Genomic DNA, 21,233 nt, shown 5'->3' with positions numbered 1-21,233 from the left:
GGGTGTCTAAGTTTGAGCAGTAAACACTTGCCGCTCCTCACTTCCCACAGTAAGCCATCTCGCCGGCCTACATACTTTTTTCCACTTCAAGTTAAGAGGACATTTAACGCTCATTTTCTTTTTTATATCTCAGTTCTCTAGCCTAGAATCTCAGTCAGAATGAACCGAAATCCCTTCAACGGTACTATTTCCTCGCCGCTTTCTCCACGTAGCAAGGCCATGCCGCCGCTCCCTTTTCAAAGCCTCTCATCCTTCTCTGTCTTTGGCTTCCAGCGCCAGCTCCGCTGCGCCTTGGAAATCTCTACTTCTCCGGATCTCCGGTGTTTAAGTCTGGGTCCGCAGCCTCTATCCTTGCGACGTTACTTCCGGCTCGTGCTATGAAGACCTGCGGGGAAAATAAAACATCGTGGGGCGTGGTTGCAGCTCCGCGAGGACCACAGCCAAGCCAGCTCCCAAGTCTCGCATTCCAGGGGCTAAAAACTGGAAATTCCGCCCACCAGAGCGCCAGGGCGCAGGCGCGCTCAGGCTCCGCTCATTTCCGGAGGCTCGGCTCCTATTGGCTCAGAGCCGCGGTGACGCCCTATGAGGGCTGGTTACGTGCCGGGAGGCGGGACTACGCCGCCGCGTCCCAGCTGGTGCGCGCTCTCGGGGTTGGCCTCGTAGCGCGGGTGGCCGGGTGAGCCTGGTTGGTACCTTGCGAACGGCTCGCTGACCTCTCCGCCTCTCGGCCTCACCCTCTCTCCCTGACAGACGCTGGGACCGAACCCGCTGCCTCAGCGTGCGCGACCCGGAAGCCCCGGCTGCAGGCTCCAATCGCCGGAAGTGCCGCCCAGGGCGGCCGGGTAAGCTGGCCCCCGGGCAACGCGGCCTTTGGCGACGCGGGGATCGGGGGCCGGGCGCCACGCCTCTGATGTCAGGAGCACAGTCTACGAAAAGTTGGAGCCTGTACGACTGTCCTGGCGGTAGCAATGAAGCCGGGCTTGCAGGCAGTCTGTAGCCTTCCTGAATGTCGAGAGAGCCAGGGGCGTTGGGAGAACGACCCGCCCCCCCCCCTCCGTCTTAAGGGCGGAGATTAGTTAAACTGCCGGGGAATCTGTTTGCAGAATCGGCTTGGTCAGAGCATTACATAGTCATTTACTTTTAGGGGGCTTGGTTATATGTAATCTTGCATTCATGTATCATATTCCTGGAGTTGTAGTGTGCGAAGAAGGAATCCTTGATCTCAGAAGTTGAAATAATACTGTACCCATCAGTCACCTCAGCGTTTGTGCTTTGGAGGCAGGAGGTTAGGGAAATCAAGGCCAGCCTCAGCTGCCTAGCGAGTTTGAGGACGGCCTGAGCTACATGAGACCCTGTCTTACTAGCAAAAATTAAATGATAACAAGCAAAAAGAAGTAGCAGGAGGAAAACAAGGCCTAGGGTTTTGCTGTGAAGTGTGCACGGGATGATATTTAAATGACTTGATGTAAAAAATTGTAAGCTTTGCAACCCTGTTCAGCTTTGTTGCTTTTTCCTCTAGGAGAGGGAAGAATTGAATATTATGAGTAGTTCTGGCTTAGAAACCTGGTGGAGCCAAAAGAAAAAGTCGCTGAGTTCTTGTTATGGTAAGTGGTATATATCTGGGGGTTTTTTTTGGGGGGGGGGGGTTTTTTTTTTTTTTTTTTTTTAATTTTCGAGACAGGGTTTCTCCGTAGCTTTTGGTTCCGGTCCTGGAACTAGCTCTTGTAGACCAGGCTGGCCTCGAACTCACAGAGATCCTCCTGCCTCTGCCTCACAAGTGCTGGGATTAAAGGAGTGTGCCACCACCGCCCGGCCTTATATCTGTTTTTATATACGTGAATTTTGAAGTAGGGATGGGATAAGAAAGAAGTAAAACATACTTGAGGAAAAGAAAGGACTTTGTTGCTAACATAAAGACCAGACCCTGTTGTACCGGTTAAAGTACACTTTACTTTTCCAGCAAGCGTGTGCATGTTCACAGTAGGCGTGCAACAGTTGTCCCTCTTTTGATTTTCCATACAAACAAGACACTGGCCCAATGCTCAGGCAGGCTGGAGGAGAGAATGGATATTGAAACCCTGGCTGTTACTTACCTACCTGTTAAGCCTTAGCTAACTACCAATAGAAACAAGTGTTCTGTCTGTAGGATGCAGACATTGGTGTTGATAGTTGGTTTTACAGTGGTCTTGGGAGGATTACATGTCCACGTAAACAATGAGAAGAAGTGAGGCAATCCGTGGTCTGGGCGTATACAGCAGGTGTGGGTTTTCAGATAATAGTTTAAATACTTACTGTGTGATTGTCCCAAGTGTCCTGTAACCAAAAAGACTCTTGAGCTCCGAAGTGCTGTTGCTCAGCTTGTATATTTGAACTTTTGTTTGCTCTTTGCTTATGAAATGCAGTCTGATGTTGCTCATGAGAAGACAAAAGTTGCTCCTTCCTAGGAGGGGGTAAGAAAAGCATTTTAGAGACAGCAACCTGGAGGTAAGATTCGGAGGATGTGTTTGTGTTTGCCAGATGGACAGCTTAGCTTGTATTATTGTTGGAGACCCAAGGGTAGTGATAGTCCTTTTTTTTATTCTGATACTTGCTTACTTATGGGGGTTTGGTTTGGTTTGGTTTAGCAGATGTATTCTAAACGGAACAGATAAGAAATTGCAGTAACCCAAAGACATTGTTTTAACTTGAGAAACAAACAAGAGAACGTACATAAAATACATATGGTAAAGTTGGGTAGTGATGTTGAGCATTAGGGTGGTATGAAGTCTTTGAGAGAAGGTAATCAAGGTGTGCTACTTTTTGAGGTAGTAAGTTTCAGTCTCACATGACTCAAACAGTGGAGAAGGCTGCATGAAGGATCAGCAGTGTAGGCAGAAGAAACAGTGTTAACTTTCTGAGGTCCTGTGAGGATGAAGATGATAGAAATTCCATATTATGGAGGGCAGTAAAAACCTTGGATTTTATTCTAGATAAATGGTAAGAAACGGCATTTTAAACATGGGAAGTGTCATAGTCTTTTGAAGTTCGGCAGCCAGATTGTATTTTGTTTGCATAGAAAAATTGTTTTCTGGTTTTACATGTTTTTGTTTGTTTTGTTTTGCTTTGCTTTGCTTTCCTTGTGCATCACACATTCTTGGTGATAGAGGGCATTTGTGATGCTTTGGATTGGGAGCTGAATGAGATAATCTAGTCCATTTTCCAAGCTGTGAGCAAACTCAGTTAAAGAGGTTTTTTTTTTTTTTTTTTTTTTTTTTTAAAGACAAGGTTTCTCGGTGGCTTTGGAGCCTGTCCTGGAACTAGCTCTTATAGACCAGGCTGGCCTCGAACTCATAGAGATCCGCCTGCCTCTGCCTCCCGAGTGCTGGGATTAAAGGTATGTGCCACCATCACCCGGCCCTCAGTTAAAGAATTGAGGCAGTAGGATTGCAAGTTACAAAGCTAGGTTAGGCGACCTAGGGAAAATCTTTCTCAAAATGTAAAACGTATAGGGTATATAGCTCAATGGTAGAATGTAAAAGTGTTTTACAGGCCTTGGGTTCAATCCCCATTACCGCAAAACAACAAAAAAAAAAAACTCAGCATATCGCATTTCTCGTTGAGCATGTCTACATTTTGGCTCAACATGAATATTAATTTTAGGCTGGTTTGAAAACCCATATCTAACACGTCTCCTGATTCCTTTCAGGGACGAATGGTGTCTAGAACCCAGAATCTCGATGTTCATTAAGTACATTATTGCTGGGATTGCCTTTCTGTGACGTGACAACTGACAGTATTGGATAAAAACACGGTTTTATGTGTGTACGTCTGTTTTCTCTATAAGTACAAACTACGACCTCATTCTGATAGTGCCCTTCAACTCCATCTAACTCCGATCCAGAGTTCGTTTCTGTCTTGTTCTTTTGTACTTATCACTCCCCTCTGTGACTGTGGGGAATCTGTGTTTCATTATCCCACTCCGGTGGACACATCATCTGGTGTCGTGTGTATAAGTGTTTTTGCCTGCATGTGTATTTGTGTACTGTATCTGCATGCCCAGTGCCCGAGAGTGGTGTAGGAAGTCCTTCTACATATGTGTCGTTTTTATTGGTTCTTGAATAAAGAAACTGCTTCAGACTATAGGAAGGCAGAACAGAGCTGGGAGGTGGGGGACACAACATGGGGAGGGAGCACTAAACCGAATTCTGGGAGAAAGAAGACAGAAGGGGAGAAGTCATGTAGCCACCAGAGGGAGGAAAAACACGATCTGCTAGTTAAAACCTTGCTGGTAGGCCACAAGCATCATGGTAAAATATAAAATAATAAAAATGGGTTAATTCTATGTGTAAAATCTAGTTAGCAGTATGTTTAAGTGATTGGCCAAGCAGTGATTTAATTAATACAGTTTCTGTTTGATTATTTTGGGAGTCTGGGTGGCCAAAAGCAAACAAGTGGCCTCCTACAACACAAGAGACCAAATGAGGTTGTTGGATACTTTGGAACTGGAGTTACAGAAAGATGGTTGTGAGACACTATGCTGGGAATTGAGCCTGGGTCCTCTGGGCGAGCAGCACACGCAGCTGAGTATGTATCCAACACCCATCAGTCTGTCCCCCTTTCTTGGGGGCGGTGTTCCAGACAAGGTTTCTCTGTGTAGCTTTGGCACCTGTCCTGGCAGTAGCTCTGTAGACCAGGCTGGTCTTAAACTCACAGACATCTGGATCCTGCCTCTGCCTACCAAGTGCTCGGATTAAAGGCATGGGCTACTACTGCCCTGCTCTCATTGGCCCTTTTTAAGGGAAATGTTTACTCACTGTTAAGTTCTTTGTGTATAAATGGCCTAGCATAAAATTTGTTTTGTCCTTGTGTTTTACAGAAAACTGTATTTTAATTTTGATTTTCTCAAGACCAGACACTGAATGCAGTGACTGCTGTTTCTCGTCTGTTTAGATTCTGGGTAAGCGACAGTTTGTTCAATCTTTAGACCTCTCCTTCACCAGAGTAGGGTCCATCTTTTGTGATGTATTAGCCCCTTTAATTTGTCAGCTAAGGGGGGAATTTTAACTTTTCCTTTAATTATTTTATTATGTATATTGGTGGTTTGCTTGGAGCACACAGCTCCGTTCTCCCCGTGCCCTCACAGTCTTCACTCTCTGGCTGTGCATTTGTGCTAACTCTGAGCATCCTACTCTCTTGTTAGAACATCGGTCTACTTGAGTCAGGGCCATCCAAATGTCATTCTTAAAGATCCTGTGGTCAGATGTATCACATTCTGAAAAGGTAGGGATTAGAAGTGATGCACAGTTTGGCCTATAACAACCAGCTAAGTTATAATACTCCACAGGAGAAGGAAGAGTGGTTTGAACCAGATTGGTAGCAGTAGAAATTGGTGAGAAGTGGTTGGGATTTATGAATTTGGAAATGGAGCCAACAAATTTTTGACACCTTGATTGTGAGGTACAAAACAGAAGAAATTGCAAGGTGACCCTTCAGGTTTTTGGATGAGTTGAGAGTTTATTGTTAGTGTAAGGCAGGCTTTGCTTACTTCCTTTGACTGGAAGGCCAGAGAAGGTTCTAGACAGGTTCTAGATACTCATTTCTGTAATCGCAGCTTCATAAGGTCGGAATAATGTTCTCTGGTGATTTTAGGATTTGAGGGTTGATTGTGACAGGGACAAAACATGCTCTCTGCTCAAGATATTAGTGGTTTCTCTGGTGTTTCCCACAAGGCAAGTCAGTATTTGGTGCGGTTTCCTTCCGCCAGGCAGACCTTCAGCCCTTTGATACCCACCATGCATGGGTCAGCAAGGTGAACTCTGATTCACCATCTTGGTAAGAAATACATAGAGAAGTATCCGCTTATGTAACAAGGGTGGATACTTTATTGTCTAACAAGGATTCACTTAATGCTATATTCACACACCGAGGATACTATCAACTGCTGAGTGAAAATTAGAAACCTGGAGTTAGTAAATTGATGCAATAGGAAGTCGTGCATTATCTTATTATTTGAGATCCCTTTGGTGTGTTGTCTGAGTTCTGCTCCACTTTATTATCAGTGTGCTGAATTTGGTGAGCATTTACATTTACTGGCATGCCATTTTCAGTCAGTTTTGATACTGGTTTCATTTGATATTGGTTTCATTTATGTAGGCTCCAGTCCATTCTTAGATACTTGACCTTTGTGACATTCTCCCTAGAAAAATAGGTGTATAGTGAGCAGCAAATGGTTCATAGGTTATACAGTCACCTAAAGATGCCATAAGAAAATCTGTTGTGAGTTTGAGAGCTTCGTATGTGCCAGGCATTGTCCTAGGTGTTAAACAGCAGTGAACAAACTAAATAATAATGGAAATAAGTATGGGGGATCTTGTCTGTTAGGGTTCACATTCAGTGGAGAGAAATAAAAAAGAAAGGATGGAAAGGGTGTTGTGTAAGTCGAGGTGGAGAATAAGGTGATTAGAAAAGGCCCCACTGGGAGTATGTAACAATTGAGCAAAGATTTAAGTGAAGACATCTAGAGGAGGAAAAGTCCTTAAGCGAGGGAGAGAGACAGATAGACAGACAGACAGAGGACATTAAGACCCTGAAATGGAAATAGTTCTGGCTTGCTTGAACTGTGTCAAAGACCAGGGTGACCAGAGTAGGGGAAGAACACAGAAATGACTTAAGCTGGGAACTAGGGATCAGGTTTCCTTGACGTTTGCAGGTTTCAAAGGGTCAAATGTCTAATTGGAATATGTTCTAGAAACCCTAGAAGACAAGATTTGGAGGCTAGTAGCGGGTGATTTTTCTTTTGGTAAGTTCTAATATAAAGGAAACAGAATGGGAAGACTAGTTTGAGGCTGGGGTGATCAAGGAATTTTGCTTGTTGGTTGTGCTTTTTTTTTTTTTCCTTAACGAGGAGAAAGGATAGCCTGTTTACTAATGAGAATGACCCAGTAGAAAAAAAGACATTGGTAATGCAGGAGAGTGGCTGTAGAGCTGCAGTCAGGATGCAGATGTGAAGAAAGCAGATGGGAGTCCCACAAAGGTGAAAGTTTGTGGGTTGAGCAGCAGCAGCTTGTCCTCCTTGGTGAGAGATGGAAGCAAGCCCTGCTGTAGCACACCTACAGGCTTGCTAGGTGGTAGCAGGAACACAGCGAAGGGTGTCGTTTGCACTGATGTGTGTGCTTTATTCTTGTTCTGCTTGTTTACTTTCACTTTCTTAATACAATAAGATGCAAACTCATATTTATATTACTAAATAAAAGATGGTGGTGCTGCATGAAAAAGACTACACACGATGGCACATGTGAAGGACCAAATAAGTTGGCTATGAAACATGCATGAGTGTCGTGTACATATGCATCCCATCTCCAGGGCAACTCGCTATGTATATGCAGGTCTTTAAAAATCACAGATCCAGAACATTTTGTTCTGGATAAGGAATCATGCAGAATATACAGTTTACTCCTCCTCCCCTCCTTTTCCTCTTTTCTCTCTTCCACCTCCCTCCCTCCATCCCTTCCTCCTTTTCTCCTTTCCTTTGCATTTATTCAGTGTGAAGGAGGTGTATGTTGGTACATGGCACCAGAGTGGATGTTGGAAGACAGTGAGTTCTCAACTTCTACCATGTAGATTGGTTATGGGAGTAGAACTCGGGTCATCAGGTTTGGCAGCAAGCACCTTTATCCACCGAGTCATTTCTCCCACCCCAATAAAAAGTTTCTATCAGTCTTTACTGCAGTGATTTGGCTTTTAGACTTCTTAGTGATAGAAATATAAATAATATTTCTACTTTGTCTCATAGGTTTGGAGGTTCCAAGTAAGAAATTGATATATATGATGCTGGAAATTTGTAAACGCAAACTGCTAATGAATGAAAGGCTTGAAACATATGTTTTTGAAGTTACCAGTAAAATGACTATGAAAACAGGGGTCAAGAAGACCAATGGAAAACCACTTAGGAGAGAACCATAGAAAATGTACACTTCAGATGAGAGATGTAACCAGAGAACTCAAAAAAGAAAAATATACCATGTATGCCCTCAGAAGGGGAAAAAGATTTACATTCATGTTCATGAGATTACTCAAATAGATAATCAAATTTGTCAGTGCCTTGAACATGAACAAAATTTTTGTGAAAACTTAGCACGTATGTGTGAGAAAACATATACTGGGGAGAAATCTTATAGATGTGATATGTGTGAGAAAACCTTCATCCAAAGTTCAGACCTTATTTCGCACCAGAGGATTCATAATTATGAGAAACCGTATAAATGTAGCAAATGTGAGAAGAGCTTTTGGCACCACTTAGCCCTTTCAGGACACCAGAGAACACATGCAGGTAAAAAGTTCTATACCTGTGACATCTGTGGCAAGAATTTTGGTCAGAGCTCTGATCTGCTTGTCCACCAGCGAAGCCATACAGGTGAAAAACCTTATCTGTGTAATGAGTGTGATAAATGCTTCAGTCGAAGTACAAATCTCATAAGGCACCGAAGAACTCACACAGGTGAGAAGCCATTTAAGTGTCTGGAATGTGAAAAGGCTTTTAGTGGGAAATCGGATCTTATTAGCCACCAAAGGACTCATACCGGTGAAAGACCCTACAAATGCAGTAAATGTGAGAAAAGCTATCGACACCGTTCAGCCTTCATTGTACATAAGAGAGTTCATACTGGGGAGAAGCCGTACAAGTGTGGTGCCTGTGAGAAGTGCTTTGGCCAGAAGTCAGACCTTATTGTACATCAGAGAGTCCATACCGGTGAGAAACCATATAAATGCTTGGAGTGTATGAGAAGTTTTACCCGGAGTGCCAACCTGATTAGGCACCAGGCAACTCACACTCATACTTTCAAATGCCTTGAATATGAGAAAAGCTTCAGCTGTAGCTCAGACCTTATTGTACATCAGAGAATTCACATGGAAGAGAAACCACATCAGTGGTCTATGTGTGAGAGCGGTTTCTTCCTAGGTATGGACTTTGTTGCGCAGCAGAAAATGAGGACTCAAACAGAGGAGCTGCATTATAAATACAGCGTATGTGATAAAAGCTTTCATCATAGCTCGGCCCTTCAGCATCAGACAGTGCACATTGGTGAGGACTACATCTGTAATGTGAGTGAAAAAGGACTTGATCTCAGCTCTCGTGCGTCAGAAACCTCACGGATGTCTTGACAAGAAGTCGCATTACCTTTAAAAAAGGGATTTACACATCAGAACTCATTAAGAGAAAGACTCCTAGGTGAATTTCAGATTTACCTTGGACCTCAGACTTCATTGGGGACCAGAGAGAGAGTCTACAGTCTTTGGAACTGTAACAAAAGCTTTATGCAATAGATTGGCCCTATTAGGACACCATTATTGGCCACATTTGTGAAGAACTCCACAAATGCTTTGGGATTTGAGAAACCTTCTGCACAAGAAGGTTCAGATAGGAAACCTTACATGTGCAGTATGGGAAATCTCCAGCAGTGTTAACCCATCACCGTTACAAGAGAATTCATACCAGAGAGCAGCCATTTAAATGCTCTGTGTCAGCAGTAGTTTGGATAATATGTACGCCTTACTGGATATCAGAAAACTCACCTGGGGAGAAACCCCAGAAATTGCAGGAAAAAGCTTCTGACAGAATTCTGACTCTCTTACCCATCAGATAAGCCATACTGGTATAAATGGATATTTGTCTTGAGTGTGGCAGAAATATTTGTTGGAGAGTCTTGGGTTTGTATCCACCTAAACAAAAATCAAAAGAAATATACATGTCTGAATGAGAAAAGCTTGTTAATTTTCAGCTCTTGGGGGTGTATCAGGGAACTCACATCAGTGAAAACGCATAAATGCTTTGTGTCTAAGAAGCTAGAAGCTCTCATCTAATCGGGCCCCAAAGAACCGGTTCTACAGAGGAGTTGCTCCAGCGAGAGATCTAGTTGTGGGTGAGAATCTGTATATATGCTATGTATGAGAGAGCTCTTCTCAGAGTTATAAGGAGCTGAATAGAGCTGTATGGGAGGGAGTAGTGTCTTAGTGACCCAGAAGCGTGTTTGGAGGAGCTGGGGCAGGACAGCATGGAGCTGAAGGGTAGCTCAGGTAAAGACACTTCTTTTGTCTGAACCACCTCATGATTGCTTTAGTTTCACTCCTAAAAACTCAAATTCAGTAAAGAAAAGGATTGTAATCTTGTGTATAAGGTAGGACATGGGTTATTGTTGGAAGAAAGACGTGCTTTTGATTTTTGCTTTTTTTTTAAAGTCTCTTATCTAGGATGGGAATGGTGTGTTGCTAGCAGGCTATGAAAAGAACTAAGAAACTAGGGAATACTTAGTTTGGGTTAAAATTATCAGTTGCTTCCCCTTTGCATAATCAACCTCAGCAAAAAGCAGAGTACTCAGCTCTTAGTGTTGAGATCTGCCCACAAAATGGTCCAAAATTGTCCCTAAAGTATTTTTTTGAGTTATCACTGGCCCTTGAAATTTCAGATATAGAGATTCGTTTCTTTTCAAGCCCAAACAACCAATTCCTGAATACTGGTTATGATCCTGTTATAGTATCCAGCTTTTTGTTACTTGCTACATCTCTTTCAGTGATAGATACTGAATCAACTGGCTCAGCGCAGAAGAAATAGGGGAAAGTTGTAAACCAGAGAAAGCAGAGGAGAGACAAAGAGGCATTCTTAATAGAGCAGCAGGACACTGATTTGAGGGTCCTGACTCCAAAGCTCATGTTCTTCATTCTTGTATCCTGATGCTTGCAGCAAATTAAGCTTCATAATGACACATTTTTTTCATTTATTCCAGTTCTGTCAAGGAAAGAAAAATACAGTTTAATCCCAGGGAAAGGATTGCAGTCAACACAATATAAGGTATATTCTTGTTTTGAAATGCAGGATTATAAATGTTAGAAAAGTGGTTGGCAGATTCACCTGAGGTTTAAGGATAACATTTGTTCCCAGTACAGTAGGGTAGTTGATTGTCTTTATCATTCTTTGGATAGCTTATGACCCAAGCATCTTATGTTCACTTCTCATTGTTTTTCTTTCTTTGGCTTAAAAGACTTTTAATTCAACTATTTCAAGTTCCTGTAGCATTTGGGACTCTGTAGAGTATTATTTTCTTGCTAATTATAGTCCTCTAGTTTTGTTGTAATTTGTTTAGTGAACCCCTGGATTCCATGGGGTATTAGTGTTTCAATTCATGTAAGTGATCTGGTAATACCTTACGTGTGGCTGTAAGCTCTTAACCTGATAGTTGTTTGATAATCATAATCTTAAGGCCAGTGAATTTAGCTCCATAAAGAATCTGGTTCCAGTGTTTTTCCCTTTAAGAAACAGGTTGTGTCAGTTTTAATCAGATGTGTTCTGGTAATTTTTACAAATAATTTTAGTACTATGAAAATTTATCCATTGTGATAAACACACACTAGATATGTATTTTTCTTCTTGAGGAATATCATGGTATTACTAGCAAAAGTTTGATAATTGTGATACTTAAAATAATATTGGATATATGACAATGGCAGTAAAAAAAATTAGTCATTATGACTGCTTATTAATCAGTGAATAGACCATGGAGAAAGAGGCAAAGCTTAAAACATTAGTAGGTTGGTGACTTACCCTTCCTTCAGCCTGTCTCACTGGTAATTGTCTGTAGTCTCCAAATAAACTAACAGTGGACCATTCCTCAAACAGAACTTTGAGGATGTAAAGCAGGCCTGAGCCTGTTAACTATGGTGAGAAGGTGTTGGTATTACGTAGCGTAACCTGAGGTTGGAGAGGACCACTTGGGAGCCTGTAACCAAAGCTAGAAAGTAACTTCTGGGATGGATGGAGGTTCCCTTGAAGCAGTGCCAACCCAAATCTACCTCAGGTAAGTAGTTAGAATAACTTTTTCAAGATTTCAGACCAAATGAAAATAAAGTATATTCTGTCCGTGTACTCCTCTATGCTTTATTGTTTTGTTTACCTTTAATTCTTAAATAAACATTTGTTCTGAAAAACTATTCTTGTCTCCACTATACTATGAGAAATTAACTAGTCCCCTGCATTTCCATTGGGGTATTGTACTTAATGATGAATGTGTAGGTGGAAACCATAACCATTGTAGAAGGGCAGAAGGCAACCACATTCTTTGCCAAAATATCACAAGAAAGATCTTTAGCCCAGTTGCTAATATTCTTCCTCTCTGAAACCTCTTGAGCTTAGTTTCCACAGTCTGCATAGCTCTCAGCACTTCTGTCTACCAGTTTCCTGCTATGGTGGCCCATTAAGCTCTGGTTACAGAATGTAACTGCTTTTCTAGTTCAAAATCCCAACGTCTGCCACCTTAGTTGAGAAAAACCACATGGTCAGGTCTGTCACAGCCCACTCTCTGGTTCTGTTCTAGTTACTACATCTCTATTGCTGTGACAGCACACCATGACCAAGGCAACTTATAAAAGAAAGTTTAATTTGGTTTGCAGTTTCAGAGGCGTGACTCCATGATAGCTCACATCTTAATCCACAACCACAAGTCAGAGCTAACTGGGAATCACAAGAGTCTTTTGAAACCTCAAAGCCCCCTCCCAGTCACACATACCTCTCCCAGCAAGTTCACATTTCGTAAACCTTCCTATAAAGTGCCAACTGGGGACTAAGTATTCAAACCACCACAGCTGAGATAACCTGAATGTGGGTCCCCAGTACCTGTGTAAAAATCAGGCACCGTGGTGCTTGTAATCCTAGCAGTGAGAAGGCAGAGATAAGAAGATCCCTGGAGCTCCCTGGCCAGCCAGTCTAGCTATGTTAGGTAAGCTCCAGGTTCAGTGGGAGACCTTGTCTCAAAATTTAGACAGAGATTGAGAACAACATTTATTTCTGGCGTACTAAATTGAAATGAGAATAAGGTGGGCGGGGCAGCTCTCGGCACTCGGAAGGTAGAAATAGGTAGGAGGATGAGGAGTTTCAGCCTGGGCTACATGAATCCCTCGAAAGCCAAGGTGGAAGGACTGTTGCTAGTGACTGGTAACATCAAATTGACAATTAGAACCTGAAGAGGAAGCAACGACTTGGAGTGACTGTTTTGAACTTTGTACTCCTTCACACCTGTTCTGAAGTTCTGGGCAAGCTTGTTTTCAGGACTCGTCTTAAGACTGACAAATTGCATAATTATTTGAAATTGAGAAGAACTCTAGAAGTTTTAATGTAGAACTCTTAAGTGGACTCCTCTTGAGCCCCACATCTCTTCCAAATGAAGGCCTGAGGTCTCACACGTGAAGGCAATGGAAGCTATTTTAAAGCGTGGCAGCTGGCTCAAAGATAGGAATGCCTTAGGAGTCACCTATCACAGCTTAATCTACAGCTTTGTTTTCAGGAAAGCATTGCTAAGGGAATTAAAACAAGTACTTTCTCATGATCTGTCTGTGTTAGATGCCCCAACCCACATTCCGCTTAGTTAACTGTTGCACCAGGAAATAGGATCTAATAGTCACAGCCGTCCTGGCTACTTAAGAGCATACACCTAACCTGTCTTCTCCCAAGGAAATTAGTGCCTTGACTTTATTTGAATATGCCAAACCCTCGCATCCTCCCATCCAAGTACATTGTCTTCATTAACCGTTAAAACCTTCCCATGATCTCTACTGATTTATTTTCTTCTTTGAAGGTTTTCCTGTCTTCATAGTGTGTTTAGGTGGCCTTTAATTCCCAGTTGGGGGGGGGGGGTCATTCCTACAGTTTACCCTCCCCAGAGTTTACTAGCTTAAAGATTCACGGTCTTCCTTTCTAAGATATCTTACTCTAAATAGTGCTGCTAGCTGCCTTTAAACCCAAGTGCAGTGTGGTCTTCAGTTCCACATCATTTTCTTATACTTAGCAACATAGGATAATATGAATTCTTTTTGTCTTAAGCCAGAATTTCAGCCCAGACTGTTTTCAAACTTTGTAGCCTAGGATGGCCGTGAACTTTAACTATTTCTTTTTTTTTTTTTTTTCAGTTTTGTAGAAACTACTTTTTTTTTTTTTTCGGTTTTTCGAGACAGGGTTTCTCTGTGGCTTTGGAGCCTGTCCTGGAACTAGCTCTGCAGACCAGGCTGGTCTCGAACTCACAGAGATCCGCCAGCCTCTGCCTCCCGAGTGCTGGGATTAAAGGCGTGCGCCACCATCGCCCGGCGAAACTACTTTTTTATTTAAAAAAAATCTTATATACCAATCCCACTTCCCTCTCCCTCTCATTCGTTTGCTCCCCCCACTTTTCTCCCCTTCTACTGAGAGGTGAGGCCTCTCATGAGAAGTCAACAAATTCTATCACTTGAGGTAGGACTAAGGCCAGCCCTCCACATAGGCTGAGCAAGGTATCCCTCCATAGGGAATGGACTCCAAAGAGCCAGTTCATGCACTAGGGATAAAGTCTGCTTCCCACTGCTAGTGGCCCCACAAACTGCCCAACCCACATAATAAATGTCACCCACATTTACAGGGCCTAGTCCGGTTTTATGCAGGTTCCCCAGGTGTCAATCTGGGGTCAGTGAGCTCCCACTTGCTTGGGTCAGCTGTTTCTGTGGGTATCCCCATCATGGTCTTGGCCCCGTTGCTGATAATATATCTCCTCCTCTGACTGGACTCCAGGAGTTCGGCCCAGCGCTTATTTGTGGATCTCCGCATCTTCTTCCATCAAGGTAGTCATCAATCTGACTACAGAAGGGCAGTTATGGTACCCTCTGCATGATGCTTAGATTCTTAGCTGGGGTCATCTTTTGTGTATTTCTGGGAATGTCCCTCATGCCTGGTTTCTTGCTAGCTCCAAGAATCTGTTTGTGAAAGCTCCTGCTGGCTATCGTTTTCCGTTTTAACTTTTCCATGTGGGTTTCATATTAATCTCAGCCCTCCCCTCCCTGCTCTCCAATACCACAGGAAAGGATATAAGGACCAACTGCTTGGTACCCCACCAGTCTCAGGCTCCTCTGAAATCTTTGCTAGATACCTTCTTTTAAAAATGTTTTTAACATGTAGTGTGGAGTGTGTGTGTGAGAGAGAGGGAGAGAGACAGAGAGAGAGAGAGAATGCCACAGTGCATATGTGGAAATCAGAAGACAATTTGCAGGAGTTTGTTCTCTCCTTCCACCTTATGGATCCTCAAAGTCAAACTCAGGTTGTAACATTAACAGCAAGTGCTTTTACTTTTTTACTTGCTGAGCCGTCTTGCTCCTACCCGTTTGCTAAATTCACTCCTGGTTGGCACGTTCCTTCCTTTAACACTTTACACGCGTCTTCTCTCTGCCTTCTTGCCTCTATCACTTCTGAAGAGAAATTAATCTCATTGAAGAATGTGTTTTACTAAATTAATGGCTTCTCTTTTGCTGCTTTTAAAATTCTCTCTTTATATTTGCCCTTTGGGGTTTGATTGTAATGGGTCTTTTTATCTTATCCTGCTTGGAGTTTGTTGAGATTCTTGAATGTGACTATTCATGAGTTCTGTCAAATTTGAGAAGTTTTCAGCATTAGTTTTTCAAATATATCTCCGCCCATCCAGCTCCTCCTTCAGTGTCTCTCATGAAGAATGGCAGCCCACCTGCCACTAGCCACAGGCCATTTAGACTCTACTTTCTGCTCTTTAGAAAGCTTGGCTTTTCATACTTTCTGCTTGTTTTAAAAGTTTCTGTCAGGAACTTAGAGCCTCCTAATCTTCCATCTTACTCCAAAGGTTTCTTATAGAGCAATTCAGATTCTTGCAGGGAGATGTTTCTGTGTTGATTTTTAAAATTCAACGAAATTGAAGAACTTTAGCTGAAGAACAATATTATTTAATTAATAGTAATAAAAAACCCACAAAAACATTTCAGATTGCCAGGTAATACCTAGATAGGGCTTTGTTCATCTAAGACAAAAGAAGCCCTCAAAACAAATTGTAGCAACTTGAAGAAGTTGAGGGAAAAGACAGGCGGGAAGGGGAGCAGGAAAACACACTTGGTGGCTGCTCTTTTTGGAAAACAGCTACAAGCTGCAACATCTCGGCCATCTTTTCACTAGGGACTTATCAGAACCAAGAGATCTGAAAAAGGCTAAACCAAAAGTCATGGCTTTTTGGTGTTATTGCTTTCTGAAGAAAGTGGCTGTCCTTTGAGTAGAGTTTTCGCTGTAGCTGACTCCCTTTCTGTTACATATTTGGGAATTAATTCCCACAGTTCAGAACAGTTTCTTTCCCCTATGTAAACGCAGAGATCCGCCTTCCTGCAATTATCTTTACCAGCTGGCATTTGGTCAGTGCTTAGGATCCAGGCATGGAGCATTTCATTCAGATACTCACAGAGTGCCAAGGGCATAGAATTTCTACCTGCCCAAGTTGCTGCTCTGGTTTTACCTCATTCAGAAGACTCTTAACTCCTGACACTCACCTTCACCTCAGTTTACTGATGACTTTAGTTCAGGAAATTTATGGCTGTGTTTTACTCACAAGGACAGCAGAAGAGATAATTGTCTGCAACCCTGAGGAAGACCCACAACACCCACGAACGTAAAGTTGATAACCGCATACCCCAGAACTCACAATTTAAAGTGCTGGGGCAGTAAGTCTAACTGCAGACATCGGCCCATTGAAACTACAGCATTTGGTTTATGTGCTATCTGATCAAGAGCCATCAGCTTCTCCCTGACTGTTTAGACAGGTTGCCTGGTTACCTGGTAGCCTCTATGCTTGCTGGGAGAAAAGAAATGGCACACTGATTTAACCTATCAGTGCCCTATTCACAATTTTATTGAAAATAAACCCTTTGGCTCCTTCTAACCATCTAAAAATGTAGCATAGAGCGCTAACCTTCTCCTCTAGATTCCCCTGATGATTTAATTCCTTTCTTAACTTTCTCCATTAAGGAGTTCACTGGATGTGTACTAGCCACTCCCATAGATCTGAGGGGGGGCGGGGAGAAACCCTTATCTGATTTTCTATAGGTCAATCCGATCCTGGAACCTGCTAGGGCTGGGGAATTGCTGAATATATATATTCATATATATATGAATGAATGACTGAGAATGTTTGTAACATGTAGAACAGGGAACAAGGTAGAACAAGAGAGAACAAGGAAGAATAAAGATTGAGAGAAGAATAAACATGGACAGATGATTCCCATTGTGAGTAGACTTCTTTTTTACTTTTTAATTTATTTTATTTTTTGTTTGGCTTTTTGAGACAGGGTTTCTCTGTGTTGCTTTCCTGTCCTGGAACTAGCTCTTGTAGACCAGGCTGACCTCGAACTCACAGAGATCCGCCTGCCTCTGCCTCCCTAGTGCTGGGATTAAAGACGTGCACTGCCACTGCCTGGCTGTGAGTAGTGCACTTCTTTACCCTCAGATTTTTAGCCCCCCTTTAGTTCATCCTGGCATCTTCAGTTGAACCCGTTAGAAAACAACTAAATACAATCATTCAGCCAAAACTCTAGGTCTGCAAACAGTTCTGCTCACACACTTGGATGCAAAGAGAGCCTGTGGTTTTAGTTTACTTGAATGTATGTGACAGACTCTTGTCTGTGAAACCACGCCTGTGAGGGAAATTTTCTCCTAATATTTCCTTACAAGACAGATATAGCAGTTCTCAAGACCGATAAGACAGCTGTACCCTCTCTATATTCTAAAAGCAATTAATTTTTATTGTTGCTAGAACATGTATCTTCGAAGCCAAAGGGTTGAACAGTGAGGTGGTGTGATGATGCCTTTGCCGTCTCTCAGGTCTACAGATCAGTAGTCCAAGTGTCTCTGTTACACCTAGAGTGTTAGCTGTGCATCATCAGGAGAATCCTTTTTTCTTCTATTTCCGGCTTCTAGGTTTCACCTCTTCCACCATTTTTAAAGCTTGAACTGAAGGACCAGTTTCTACTCACATATATCTCTAAATCTCCTGCCATTGAATTATTTTGGATAATGGAGAGGTTCTCTGTTTTTATCCACTCATCTGATTCTATTGGACTGACCTGGGTAATCCCAGTCTGTCTGTGGTGATGAGGATGACAGATGCCCACCTTAGGCTCGGGTACCTTGAGGACTTGGTCCCCAGTTGGTGGAGCTGTTGGCAGAAGTGGTGTTGCTTTGCTGGAAGAGTCCCAGGGCTCAGCTGAGACTTCACGGACTCACCCTGCCTCCTCCTCTCCCTGCCTGGGGCTTGCAGCCTGCCGTGATTTCTCGACTTCCTGCTCTTGCAGCTGTGCCTGAGGCTATTTTGCCAGCCTCCCACCATTTTGGCCTCTTGGCCCTCTGGAACCCTAAGCTAAATTAAACTCCCTTTCGTACTCTGTGACCTTAACACAGCTACAGAGCCATCTTCCCATGCAAAGCAACTCCTCACTGGCTCCAAGAATTCAGACATGAGGATCTTGGGAAGGGACTTTACAGTGTGTACAATCTCAGGTCAGGTGACTGCAGTGTAAGAAATTCTCATATAGGCCTCAAGGCAGGGGCATCTGGAAGACAGGAATTGCAATTATGTAAAGGGTAGAGATTTAACAGAACCCTGTTTTGTCTGTTTAAGCTATTATTCTTAAGTGAGACCCCCTTTTTTTTTTTTTTTTTTTTGAGCGTGAACTAAGTAAGAGTAGGATGGGTACTAACTCGGCAGGACCACACCTGGTTGCTGCCTTGTACCCCCACCCCCACCCCGAGAGACAGGAAAAAAAAGTCCTTTATCCTTTTTGGCCATCAGGGTTTTTCCGTAGCAGATTATCCTGATGTCATTGTGGAGGCATTTGTTTCCTCAGACATTTGAAGACTTCTGAGGCTACAGTTAGAATTGCTAGCTGTGCAATGCCGCCTTGAAGACAGCGCTCGTCGGGGTCGGATTCTCTGTTTCTTGGACTGCTCCTACAAGTCCCCTGTGTGTCAGGTCCTCCTTAGGACAACAGAAGCTTTTCAGTTCTCACCCAGATCCACCTGACCCCAGACCAGTTTTCTCACAGCCTGGATTCTCCCTGTTCTGGACGAGGCTTAGCCTGTTTCCCAGTTTATTCCAGTACCAACACCAATTCTGCTAACCCAGTCTTCTAGCTACCCACAAAATTGACGTCCGGTTGCTCATAAGTATGGAACACCAGAAAAAGGAAGTCCAGCATCTTGTATGCCACCTCCCCGTCGGACCCCTTTGTAGAGCGTTCCTGTCCTATGTATCAGAAGAACCAGTAATACACTGGGGGACAATTCCATTCACTGAACCTCTTCGTCTCTAAATTCTATAAAGGTTCGCACAGAAAAACGTCTTGTTAGGCAGTTCTCAGTCGCAGGGTTCCTAAAATTTCTGCAGTATTCCTTTGTCTATGAGCCTAGCTTTAAGAATGTGTTGAAGGGGAAATCATCCAATGAGCAAAAGCTGCCCTCTCTGAGGCTCGAACTCAGGACCTTCAGATTATGAGACTGACGCGCTGCCTACTGCGCTAAGAGGGCTACAGAGGTTATGGCTTTGTTATAGATTCAATAGAATGTATTCTATTTGTCCCCATTTTCACCGTCAGTCAGTCCTCAAGTCTGTATTTCTAGGTGTTTGTTTTAAGGCAGGGATATTTCCAAGAGAACCAACACAGACTCTCTTAGCCCTGTGCCCTTGATAGCCTCACAAGCCCTGAAGTCATGATGTAGGACTGAACAAGGGTGCCGAGTCTGCTACAACTTGTCATCTTCCTGTACACATTTTACATCTTCATTGTTCTCAATCTCTTTTTCTTTCCCGTGACAGCCCTGCCCTGTTGGAACAGTGCCTATCACTGAATACTTAAAAGTGTAAACAGTTCACATCAGTTCTGGGAGACAGGTGTGCGGGACAGTTCATGCAAACTTGCAGGTTCAACCATTTTTGTCTTGAATGATCCCTCAAAATGTCACACAATGATGTCAGTGTGTGTGTGTGTGTGTGTGTGTTGTTTTTGTTTTTGTTTCATTTCTTCTTTTCCACATCTATGACCCACAAACCCATTAAAGATCTTGACATTATTTCTCTCAACATATTTTCCCCCCTAAACCTCTGTATCATTATTCAAATTTTACTGATAAAGCCGAGGCTCAGTAGAACTAATCACTCACTTGTGATTGACAAAGCCGGATGAGAAACAAAACAGGGCTGAACTTTAAATTTTTTTTTTCCTTGAAAATTTCATACAGGTTGTCCTAGTTAGGGTTATCTTTGTTGTGATGAAACACCTTGACCAGAGCAACTTTGGAGGAAAGAGTCTATTTGGTTTACACTTCCACATCACTGTTCATCATCAAAGGATGCCAGGACAGGAGCTCAAGCAGGGCAGAAAACTGGAGGCAGGAGCTGATGCAGAGGCCATTGAGAAGTGTTGCTTACTGGCTTTCAACCCATTGCTTGCCTAGCTTGCTTACAGAACCCAGGACCAGCTGCCCAGGGGTGACCCCACAATGGGCTGAACCCTTCCCCATCCATCAGTCACTAAGAAAATGCCCTGTAGGCTGGCCTACATCCCAATCTTACGGAGACATTTTCTGAATTGAGGTTCCTTTTCCTTCAAGGACTCTAGCTTGTATCAAGTTGACATAAGCCAGCCAGTGTACAGGTATACAATGTTTCTTCATCATATGCCCCTTCCACTCTTTCCTACTTCCCTGTGCTGCGATACATCTTCCAATTTCATGAGCTCATGAAGGTGACGCTTTATAGCTGTCATTTTCCAGAAGAAAAGCTTCTGTTTATGTGTCAACATAGATTAAAAAGACCCCCAGAGCAAAGAGAAACAAAACAAAAATATATGGCACCTCCACACTGTCTGATCTAGAAGCATTTGTCTTACCAACTTGCTTCCCCCTCCCCTGTCCCCACTTCTCTTTATTTCCTGGGTCTCATAGTCAGCCTGGTCCTCCTCACAGTCTTTCTAAACAGTCAAGTGCCAAGAGAGGAGAGGAAGCAGAGTTCAGTGCCTTCCACAGCTTTTCCGCATGGAAGCAGACTTCTGGGTGAATACTGAAACACGATCATTTTCTCTGAGCATAGCTAGTATCAGGGTAAGGACTTGATTTGTGGAACAGCAAGGTCTACAGTCTGGTCTACATTCCAGGACAGCCAGGATGGCAGAGAGACCCAATCTCAAACAAAAGAAACAAACAAACAAAGGTCTCTGGAATGAAGAAGTGCTAGCCAGGTAATTTAGAAACCTTGAAGTTTCAGGAGAAAAGGTAGACAGATACAGGGTCTGAAAAACTGTTGCCTGAGAAAGAAATGTCCTCAGAGCGACGGCTGGGAACAGACAATAGCCAGTGCCTTCCACGGAACTGTAAGTGCTTGGGAGCAGGGGTTCAGGACCCTTGT

The 21,233-nt window shown here is 43.1% G+C and overlaps 1 protein-coding gene and 1 non-coding gene across 6 annotated transcripts; one reads left to right on the top strand and one right to left on the bottom strand.

Annotated features, from left to right (window-relative positions):
- Positions 1-600: 600 nt before the first annotated feature.
- Znf322 (zinc finger protein 322) lies at positions 601-11,961 on the top strand. Of its 5 annotated transcripts, XR_007591800.1 has the most exons (6): positions 601-842; positions 1,520-1,604; positions 4,856-4,936; positions 7,772-9,899; positions 10,761-10,825; positions 11,651-11,961. XR_007591800.1 is itself a non-coding variant. In XM_050142603.1 (5 exons), the coding sequence occupies exon 5, from the start codon at positions 7,945-7,947 to the stop codon at positions 9,139-9,141; it is 1,197 nt and encodes a 398-aa protein (XP_049998560.1). In that variant the 5' UTR covers positions 601-842; positions 1,520-1,604; positions 3,686-3,801; positions 4,856-4,936; positions 7,772-7,944; the 3' UTR covers positions 9,142-11,961. The 5 variants fall into 5 exon arrangements, 3 of the variants coding, with proteins under 3 accessions (XP_049998560.1, XP_049998558.1, XP_049998559.1); XR_007591799.1 differs by having other exon boundaries at positions 7,772-10,825; XM_050142603.1 differs by adding an exon at positions 3,686-3,801 and having other exon boundaries at positions 7,772-11,961.
- A 7,323-nt stretch (positions 11,962-19,284) lies between these two features.
- Trnam-cau (transfer RNA methionine (anticodon CAU)) lies at positions 19,285-19,357 on the bottom strand. Its single transcript has one exon. It is a non-coding gene; the product is annotated as a tRNA-Met (tRNA).
- Between the last annotated feature and the right edge of the window lie 1,876 nt (positions 19,358-21,233).

This window comes from Alexandromys fortis, unplaced genomic scaffold (assembly GCF_014885135.2).
Source record: "Alexandromys fortis isolate MF-2015 unplaced genomic scaffold, M_Fortis_MF-2015_v1.1 scaffold_5, whole genome shotgun sequence".
NCBI lineage: Eukaryota > Metazoa > Chordata > Mammalia > Rodentia > Cricetidae > Alexandromys > Alexandromys fortis.
This window is presented reverse-complemented; position numbering and strand designations above follow the sequence as displayed.